The 11016-nt window shown below is 39.9% G+C and overlaps 1 protein-coding gene across 1 annotated transcript in view; it reads right to left on the bottom strand.

Annotated features, from left to right (window-relative positions):
- Positions 1-248: 248 nt before the first annotated feature.
- The window catches only part of LOC149278671 (GDP-mannose 4,6 dehydratase-like), a 184800-nt gene continuing 174032 nt past the window's right edge, over positions 249-11016 (bottom strand). The window contains exons 10-11 of the mRNA XM_089501888.1: positions 2233-2329; positions 249-290 (exon numbers count right to left, since the gene is read on the bottom strand). Coding sequence (XP_089358014.1) covers positions 249-290; positions 2233-2329 — 139 coding nt within the window. The remainder of the gene's footprint in view (positions 291-2232; positions 2330-11016) is intronic.

Here is an 11016-nt window from a genome sequence, read left to right as displayed (position 1 = left end):
AAGATAGGCCACGGCTTATGGCATCAAGTTCTTTACAATTCTGCTGTCCCAATTAAGTAACATGCAGAAGTCATTTCACTGGTTGGTGAAGCATAGCTTTGTGACTTAGGGGATCCTTATAGGCAACTGCAGATGTTGATTTCAGCGTGTGCATGTAGTAGTAGTCATATATATATATACACACACACACACAAAAAAACAAACTAAATAGATTTGATGATATGTTAAACAAATTCACAGTAAAAGTTTCATGAACAAAACCAGAAGTTTACAGGCGATGAAATTTTTTTCTATAAATTAAAGAAAAACAAAAACATAAAACTTTGCGTTTGCGACCCGCACAGCTCTTTGTAAATATCAAGTCTAAAAAAGTTAATAAAAACCTACAGTTTGGATAAACCCCAAATTCAGTTCTTCCGGGTTTCATAAAACATTTAATTCTGGTAATGCCTCCCTATATATATATATATATATATATATATATATATATATATATATTACTAGTTATATTTTTGTAATTGACAAATGCCAACACATTTACTTTTGAGTTTCCTGCTGTTAATTGCGATAGTGATATTGCAAAAATCTCTATATATAAAGCATCTTGTATAAAAATAATCCCTAATTGTCCAATAGCTACCTGGCAATCTTGGGAAACCCCTCTCGTTTGCTTCCCTTCTACTAGACAGATCATCACAGAGAAGTGTACACACATAAAGGAATTCAAAGCTACATAAAAGTCACTCATTGAAAGAATGAGCTCATATCTATAAAGACAGCCAAGAAACTTGTTGAAGAGTTATGAAATGGGAGAAGTCAGAGGGATAATTGGATTAAAAATGCCTTATGTGAAATCTATGCAAATCAAATCCTTTTTTTACCATGGGAACATGTTGATGTTTGCGTGATACAATCTTAATTCGGGACCGTTTCAACCTTTGGATTTTTTTCTTAAACTTCTGTTTTATTGTTCTTACACGTTTAACCTTTGGACATTTAAAGGTAACACTCCTTTTTGCATCAGATTGGCCAGAGTGACCAGAATAAATGCAAACATGACATCATTACAAAGTGAGTTAACAGGGGGTAACATTTATATTCAGGAGGTGGAATTAGCTTTTTAAAACATTTGTGTATAAAAGTGGATCTGTCACATGGTTTTTGATTGTAATTATTAAAAAAATATTTGGCTGCAAAATGTTAGTGTGCTATTTACCAGGGTTCGGTACAAAGCAAGACAAAATCTGTATAAGTACTTAGAAATAATTTCTATCAGCCCCTACCAAAAAGAAGGACTGTACAAACTGTTGGCGCTATAGAAAAGTTTTAATTAAATTATCAACAACAACTATGTAGGGGACATTAATCTGAAAATCATTTGAATAAATTAATTTAAGATTTAAAATGTATACAGATTTCCCAAACAGACTAATGTATATCTTCTATATCAATCTCAATCATCAGACAAGAAAGAGTAGGAACAGCATGCTAACACCTACGTTAACATAATAAATAGCCAGATTTTTACTTTCAATTACAGCTTTTTGCATTAAAGGAACAGTAATTCCCCTATATTACATTATTACATGATCTTGTGCTGTGGAATATGCCAATCTTTCCTAACTATATTAGTAATTGCAAGAGCCGGACCCTGTTCTTCTTTACCAATATGGCTGAGCATATGGTAAACATAAACATATCTTATTGTCATTAAACTGTAAATGTTTTTGTTCATTTTAACTCTCCCCTATTTTAACAAAAATACAGAACTCCCCTCTATAAAAATGAATGCAATGACAATTATTTACTTTTAATTCTTGTTTTATTCAATGTGTTTCTTAAAGATTTATGCTAATACTGATTCTGTAGCTGTGTTTCCTATTATACTGAGCTGTATTGTTTAAAGAATAAATCAATTAATAGACAACAGAATGTCACCACATCCAGCGTTTTCACAGTGAAAAACATGTATGATCACAATAAATATTATAATAGGATAAATTATATATCAGATTGGAAAAATACTTCCACGTTCCACATAACTGCATTTTCTACTTTTTGGGGGGAGGGGTTATGGAGATTACATAGCAAGGTTCGCATGTGGCCTGGCTATCAGAGGTTGGCAGCAGGAGGTCAATTAGACCTGGACAGCTGACCAAACACTGGAAATGACTGGCTGAATGATTAGATTATCCACTTGTAAAAGGGAAAGGAGTGGAAAGCCCCACTTACCACTTCAGTGGGCCTGTAGTACTTGTGATCCACCTTCACGTGGATCTTGCCCGTCTCACTGCAGCGACCCACCTCATCTTCATTCTTCCCTTCCCACCTGTAAAGATGACAAACATTTATTGAGCCCAGAGCTGCTTTCGCACACTAAATTACAAACATTTGGCTGTTTCTTTCAACCCCAAGCCTTGTGTCAATCCCCTCTCCCCGGGAGTGCGTAAACTCATTAACAGCAAGAACAAAGGCAAAAAGCCAAAATGCAACAAAAATAACTTCCAAAGTTGTCACATTCTTCTTAAGTGTAAAATTGACATGTGCATTTGAAATTAGGAAAAATAAAACAAAGTGAAAACAAAAACATTCAACTGCTGAATGCAAATAGGATATTTTACATGTAAACAGATAATTTAAGGATAAGCCAGCAATGGACTTTAAGGATAGAGCGGCACTGGACGATGGGGAGGAGTAACCCCCCTAAACTTGGAGAAATTATGGGTTTATACAAAGCCGAGAGACTTTCCAGTCACAGGTATTTAGAGCTGAGTGAATCATTTACACATACAACCGTGCGGTATTTGAATATTTAGGAGCACTAGAAAAAACCTCAGAACATCAAGTTAAAGACAAAACCGTTACTTACGTCATAAAAGTCATTTTTGCCTTAAGTCACCCATTGTGATACAAAAATAGCAAAAACAGACTGCCAGTCAAAATCAACTATTGCCACTTTAAGGCCAGCGTACAACAAATGACATACATGCGTCTGCCTTCTGGATGCACTGTGCTCTCACATTCAGCAGCCTGCAGCTGTGTGTGCCACATGGATGGCCGGGACTGAAGTGTTGGATCGGCAGTATGAAACACAACAAGGATGGCATCAGGCAACGGCAATAAGGCAACTATACTTTATTTAAGCAAAAGAAAATTCCTTTATTGGACTAGACAACAGACTTGTGCAAAAGGACCAAAAAACTATTTGGACACATTTTTAATTACATTTTTTCGTTTTTGGACATTGAATTTCATTTCCTGTCTTTTGGACTGGACACAATTCGGAGGGCTTTTCACATTCAGAAATGAAATTCGTCGCCACCCACACTCATTCATGCTCTTTTACACACTCCCACTCACATTCTCTCACACTTATTCACTCTCTCTCTCAAGTTCTCTGTGTCCCTGTTTCCGTGCCCTGCTTCTTCACTTGCATCTTTTTGTTCTTCTGTCTTCATCCACTGCTCCTCCTGTCATCCTTCTTCGTCCGCTTCTATTAACTTGGCGTCCCTGTGAAAGAGGCAGAGTCTCCAGGTAACCCTCTCCTCGATTGGTGGAATGGGTGTTCCAGTGGCTCAACCCTTTTTCTGATGTCCACTGATTCTCTGGAAAGAGAAATGTTTCTGCACCTGTCTTTCTCCAAGAATCCATCTGCATTATTCTGGTCTCTCTGTGCACATCTGAAATCTGGCAGAGCCACAGTGACAGCCCCCAGTCGAGGGAGAGGGTGCCCAGAGGCTTCGTCCCTTTTGTGGAAGTTTACCAGAAGGGCAGGTTCAGAAGCGGACCAAGAGATAAGACACGAACGAAGAAAGAAGACAGTAGAACAAAATGATGCAAGAGAAGAAGCGCAGCTGCAAGGCAAGGAGGCAGGGATACAGAAATGCTTGGCAGAGACATTAACTATGTTAAAGTAGGAACATTTTGCACAGGTCGAGTCTACACACAAAATTAATCCAATGGAGAACCTGTAATAGGAAATACTATGAAGTGATCTTTACCTACTGTTTGGCTACATGGTTAAAACTGAATGGCTTTTAAGGCTTCCAAATTTTTTCCTCTGTCTAACACACCAAAAAGGGTGCATTATGGATTTGTATATCACAGAATAAGGGAGGTAAGGAAGTAAAGAACTTTTACTTTCCTGAGGGTGGTATATAAATGGAACAGCCTCCCATCAGAAGCCTAATAAAGGGAATTTAAACATGCATGGGATGGGAATTAGGCTATCCTTAATCTAAAACTTAAACCAAGGACTGATTAAGGTCTAAGTCTCCACATCAGGAGAAATATGCTGACCAGTGGGCTGAATCATGGGCGTAGGAACCGGGGGGGGGGGCAAATCCCCCCCAGTAACTCATGCGGGGGGGACGGATAATGAAGAAATCCACCCCAGGGCCGTAGGACCCCCCCCAATAGAAAAGCCGCAAATGCGGCCTGCGAGACCTCGAGGTGCGGCTCGCGTAAAATCGGCAGCCAGGGCAACCGATCTTACGCGTTCCGCACCAAGAGCCCTGCTACTTACCTGTGGGAGGGTCTTCTGTACTGCACAGAGGAAGCGGAACTCAGCAGAGTTCACGTGACATCACATGCTGCTTCCTCTGTGCAGTACCAGAGAACGCAGAGGGAGGCCGCGCCCCCTGCTGTAGCGGCATCGAGGAGCTGCAGTGCAGGTAAGAGGATAGGGAGGGTGTTTGAATGAGTATGCGTGATTGAGGGAATGAATCTGTGAATGAATGAGTATATGAATGAAGGAGTGTGTGTGTGTGATAGCATGGATGTGTAAGTGCTGGAACCTAGGCATGATGGGACTGTGATTGCTGTTAGCAATCACACTCCTATCATGCCAAGTCAGCCAGTACATGCTGAAACCTGGCTAGCTGCCCCCTTGTGTATTGTTGCTGCCAGCAATATGGGGTCTGCACATCACTTACAGCCACCCTGTACCAGCATGTACTGGCTGCCTGCATATGCTAGGAGTGTGATTGCTGTTAACAATCACACTCCTATCATGCCAAGTCATATTGCTAATTTTTTTTGTCCAATTGTGGTGTGTTAACTCACATTTTTTATAAAAGTAGGTTTTTTATTATTTTTAAAGGTGGGGGGTCATTTTCGGTTTTGGCTAAGTGAACCGTGAATGTTTTGGTCGAGAATTTTCACTTTGGTGCATCCCTAGAGTAAATAGAACTATTTAATTTTTAATTATCCTGAATTTGTAGTCACAAAACTTTCTAGGTCCAGAAATCAGTGAGAGGAAAAGTAAAGGTTTTGTTTCATTTACTTTATTTTAATCTGCATATTTTATTAAAGGCCATATTTTCTCACAGTGAAAAATGAGTGCGGCCCTCGCACGTATACAATTCTGATGAAGTGGCCCACTGCAGAAAAAACTTGGACACCCCTGGGGTAGACAGTAAGAAGGGGGGGGTAGGGAGAGGGTAGCTAGTGAGAAGGGGGATAGGGAGAGGGTAGCTAGTGAGAAGGGGGGGTAGGGAGAGGGTAGCTGGTGAGAAGGGGGGTAGGGAGAGGGTAGCTAGTGAGAAGGGGGCGGTAGAGAGAGGGTAGCTAGTGAGAAGGGGGCGATAGGGAGAGGGTAGCTAGTGAGAAGGGGGCGATAGGGAGAGGGTAGATAGTGTGAGAAGGGAGGGGGTAGATAGTGTGAGAAGGGAGGGTAGGGAGAGGGTAGATAGTAAGAAAGTGTGAGAGGGGGTAGATAGTGTGAGAAGGGGGAGAGGGGGTAGATAGTGTGAGAGATGGGGAGAAAGTGGGGATCTGATGGGGGAAAATGCTGTCCCCCCCAGATTTTTAGGGGTTCCTACGCCCATGGGCTGAATGATTCTTATCTGCATTCAAGTTTGTCTCTATGATGTAAATGAATGCAGAAAATGTGTCAGTGTATCTGTGTATAATTAAAATAGTCATCCTAATGCAGCCTTAGAGATCTTTTTGCCACAGTTTGTATAGGTGCTGAGGATCCCGCACATGTGTTTTAATAAGCAGGAGATGTGCTCGATGAAACAAATCTGCTGCAAGGCCAATCGGTGGGGGGCAGGGAAAAATACCAAATACATAGCAAGTATTCTGATGATTCCCTCTATGCATTTGCACGTTCTACCACACAGTTGAAAAGGAAAGGAGTTAACAGATGTTGCTGGCCATGCTCTTGCACTCACACATTCTAGACTCTTGTATAGATGTATAAAGTTTTTTGGTTTTTTTAACCAATTGAACTACTTTATAATAGATTTCATGATTTTCAGACTATCCACGTCTCTTCTTGTATAATATGTCTTAAGAAGAGACCTAGATAGTCTTGAAAGCTTGCAATCTATTATACTTTAGTTAGCCAATAAAAGTTTCAAGCGCCATGTGGGAAGAGACTTACAACCATCCCGGATTAGATCAATGACAGAATTAGCTGCTTGGTGTATCCTGCCTAATTTTATATCATTTAAGTGATACAGGCTAGTAATAGTGTTTCTGTGGCAAGCAGCAGAGGACAATAAAACGCGACAGCACTTGGAGAAAATATATATAGCTCAAAGACTTTCCCTGTGCCTGTCAATCACTGTGAAGCATTATTATTATTTTCTATAGCGCCATCACATTCTGCAGCTCTGTACAATGGGTATAAAATGATCAAAGACAAAATAGCAAACAAAATAATGTTATATACAAATATATGTACATTCAGAAACATATTTATGTCAGGCAACAAATTATATCTGTCGTGCCAAACTCATAGGGTTTTTAAAAAAAAAAATAATTTCCTTTTTAATCTCTGGGGATAATTATGGAGGCGCCTGGCATCTATGCTACAGTTAAACGGCTGTCAACATTTCCTCCTGCAGACCCCTTTTAAAGTGCTTGGAAGGACGACATATTCACATAAGGGATAAACCTGACATATTAATATTGTGCCTCACAGCATTTTTTTTTTTTTAACAAATGCCCTTGCATATATCAAATCCCATATGAAAATACCAAGAAAAGGGTCTTTGTGACAGAATTTTATACTAGAAAACCATATGTATACTGGTTACCATCACTATGGTCCCGTGACTAAAAAGTAGTTCTTCTGATATAGTCTAATGGGTCTACAAAGGAGCTTTTTGATCATATAATTTAATTATTTTATTAGGTATCAACCAATATGTGTTTGTAATATCTAGAATTTACCCACAGCCAGTAATAATTTAAGCAGGTTTGTGATCTGCCAATTAATTTGGGTTCTTTGACATGTGAGAATGTCCGGGTTTAATGCGAATCCCATTTGAAAGTATAGACTATATTAAAGTAATTGCAAGATTTTCCTACACACTGACATAGATTCTTGTCAGAGGCGCTAGAGCAAACTCTTGGATTCCCCGAGCAATTGTCTAAAAGATTATTTCTGCAGAGTTCAGTTCTAATAAAGCCGCATCAGTTTCTTGAGGTTGTTGAAAGGGACTTAAGACAGGAGTGCTGGCCATCGCCCAAAGACACAGACTGCGTACCGGTGTCTGGCCATTTTCTCCTGCTCCAATGGGTTCTTTAATGAAATTCCTCAAGAAAACAACATGAACTGAAAAAGAAATTAAATGATTTCTGTGTACAGCAGTACATTTATAAATAAGCTCATTTCTTTTATGCCCAATGTACACCAAATATTTTTTCTTTTACATTAGTTTTGCTGTTAGAATGATGACGTGCGTGGAATGGGGGAGGATGCTATTAAATCTGCACAAGATAGAAGCGGAGCCTCCTGTGACGGTCTGATAGCTGGCTCACACATGGTACTCATTTTTGGTGGAAATTTGATGTAATGGATAATGCTGTCAAAAAGTCAATTGGCCACTTTTTGTCAATTACAGAAGCAAAGAGTTGTGAGCTTGGGTACTTAGCAATCACAGGTTAAGAAACAGGCTGACGTACTTCGGCAGAAATGAGCAGATGACTTTCCTTCAGCCCATCCACAGGCACGGTTCCCTGAAGTGACTGAAGGATTGGCATGCAAAGGCTTCTAGCACACAGTTAACTACAGCCGCTGCAGTCATAGGTTGAGGTAGTGTTTAACCTTTATCTCCCCCCTGTGCATAAAAGATTGATGGTAAAATGTTTCAATCTGGAATCCTACCAGCTTCTTCTTCCAGCCATGAAATGACACAGAAAGAAATCTCTGTCTGACTGAAGATTAATGAGCCTGACACACATACCTGTAGATACTGTAATGTATTCAGCGGTGTTAATGGGACATGCAGATTGCGCCGACAGCGAGAGGGCCGACACTCCACACAAAATAAACGCCATAGCAATAAGAATGGTGCGCCAGAGAAATGGGGGGATTCTGGTAAGATAACCCCAAGAAGCCGCATCTGGCGCAAAATGCAGACAGTGGAGGGGACGCCGCCACCAGGCACTTAACAGTCCCTTTAAACTTTAGAAAAAACATCTACTCTAGTGCTGCATTATACATGTATTATTTTAAAATGTATTCTTCAAGGGGGGCTTTATGGGACATAAGACTGTCCCTTTAGAAAGTTGGGCTGGGGGGAATCTATGCATATTTAGACTACGAAACATCTTTTGCTGCATTATTTTCCACTGGCAGGTTTTTTCATTCAGATGCCATGGTATGATTGAAAGCTTTGTTTAAGTTCATGCTGTGTGTACTGTGCATAGACAAGGCTATAAACCTTTTTTTCCCCATGTTGAATTCAAACTTTGAAGAATATGGTGGGCTGCATCACAGATGTCTCCCCTGTATTGGGTTTATCTTCTGTGAGCTAAGACACCCATGGACATTGCTCTGTTATTTCTCTAGATAACTATGAAAGTAGGATTGGTACACCCAAAAAATAGCTTTTTTGCAAAATTAATATTCAAATTTAATTAGATTTTGTAGAAAAACTCCCCAGGAATCAGATATCACAAACAAGAGACACAAGCATGCAAAATTATTTGTCACGAGCAGCAGCATCATCTCCATATACAATTAGCCATCACTATTACACGCAGCAGTGTCACCATAAATTTTCATCTATATTACATTAGGAGTTAGGGCAATTGTGCCAAATTCCATTTTCACTCATGCGATTCACAGGAGAGCCACAACTGTGTTAAATTAACTGATCACTCAAACTATACGCAACAGTGCCAAAAACCTCCGTCTGATCACTGCTTGTTCTACAATATAAAGCTGGCAACCATAGCAGTAAGCAGTTATTTAAAATTGAATAGCTTCCACTCATCAACCAAGAATTCATCTGCTTCTGTGAGGTTCCAGGAAAAAAAAGGACGACTTAATGCCCCTTTTAAAACATGTTTCCTTGATCTAGATTGCCAAATAATGTACAACTGGTTGTCTTTGATCAACCAATCACTGAAAAGCCTTCTGGCCAATACTATGGTGCAGGGGTCGTGTGTCTTGTACAGCTGCTCCTGGTATGCAAGTACAGAGAGGCCCAATGACGATAAAAGAAGGAAAATTGAAAAACATAATAAACAATAAAAATGTAAATTAGGTAAAGTATTCACAAACCCATCATGATTTTATTATCTGGCCTTGAGCAGGAATTTGTATTCGCAGTGAAGCTATGCATGCTATGCTCTATAAACAGTGAGTGCCATCAGCTTTGTGCTAGCAGCTTGGGCAGAATTTTAGCTGAGCCATGACTATACTGTTTAGGCCCATCAAAGACATCTGATCTCACCATGTTCTTATATTTATTTCTTTTTTGGGGGGGGGGGGGATTTACAATTTGCTATAAATAATAGAAATTACTCTACATTGTTTTTATCTGTGTAAAAGTAAGAGCACAAGAATTACATTGAATCTACAATTTTCAAATATTCTGATCTGGTGAAAAAGGATCTTAACACTGTGGTCAGGTGTGTGTAAAAGCAGTGTGTAAGGGCAGTCGTGTGTAAGGGCAGTGTATGTGTATATATGTGTGTGTAGGCAGTGTAGGTATTTGTAAGCTGGTGTGTGTATGTGTAAAGGCAGGGATGTGCATGTGTATATGTATATTAATGGGCAGGTGTGTGTGTAAGGGCAGTGTATGTGTATATGCGTGTTAATGGGCAGGTTTGTGTAAGGGCAGTGTATCTGTATATGTGTATTTATGGGCAGGTGTGTGTAAAGTCAGTGTGTAAGGGCAGTGTATGTGTATATGTGTGTTTATGGGCAGTCGAGTGTAAGGGCAGTGTATGTGTATATGCGTAATAATGGGCAGGTGTGCGTAAGGGCAATGTATGTGAATATGCGTGTTAATGCACATCTGTATATGTGTATTTATGGGCAGGTGTGTGTAAAGTCAGTGTGTAAGGGCAGTATATGTGTATATGTGTGTTTATGGGCAGTCGAGTGTAAGGGCAGTGTATGTGTATATGTGTAATAATGGGCAGGTGTGCGTAAGGGCTGTGTATGTGAATATGCGTGTTAATGGGCAGGTTGTGTATATGCGTGTTAATGGGCAGGCTGTGTAAAGACAGCGTGTATGTGTGTTTATGGACAGGTGTGTGTAAAGGCAGTGTGTGAGGGCAGTGTAAATACAATAAACTCTGTAAAAAATAAATAAATAGCTGGGGGCACAATTTTCCATTCTTGCCTCGGGCACAAAAGGAGCTAACCACGGCTCTGGCAGGGGGGAAACACCTATATCATCCGGTCATGAAATGACCCTGTGATGTGTACACCTTCCAAAGCATGAAAGCTTAATTTGGGCTCGCATGTAAGCCTTTACCTAAAAAAGATCTACATTTTAAGGTGTTGGATTGACAAATAAAGGCTTAAAAAGTGGTCTTGATAAGTAGACCATTACATTTTTGCTATCTACTTGTTTCGATGTTTATCATACTACTTTTAGAATGGCGCACCGGAAATCCTCTTTTTTCCTAATGCGCCTTAATTTGTGTTCTGTTTCCAAGTATTTCGCCTACTGCTATTTCTGTTGCCCCTTAGCTGCCAATTCTCTCAGCTGTTAACTCTAAGTTGCCTTTCACTAAGCTCAGCTGACTCCTATACACACAATA

This window comes from Sceloporus occidentalis, unplaced genomic scaffold (assembly GCF_023333645.1).
Source record: "Sceloporus occidentalis isolate IW3139 unplaced genomic scaffold, rSceOcc1.0.p SCAF_186, whole genome shotgun sequence".
NCBI classification, from domain to species: domain Eukaryota; kingdom Metazoa; phylum Chordata; class Lepidosauria; order Squamata; family Phrynosomatidae; genus Sceloporus; species Sceloporus occidentalis.
This window is presented reverse-complemented; position numbering and strand designations above follow the sequence as displayed.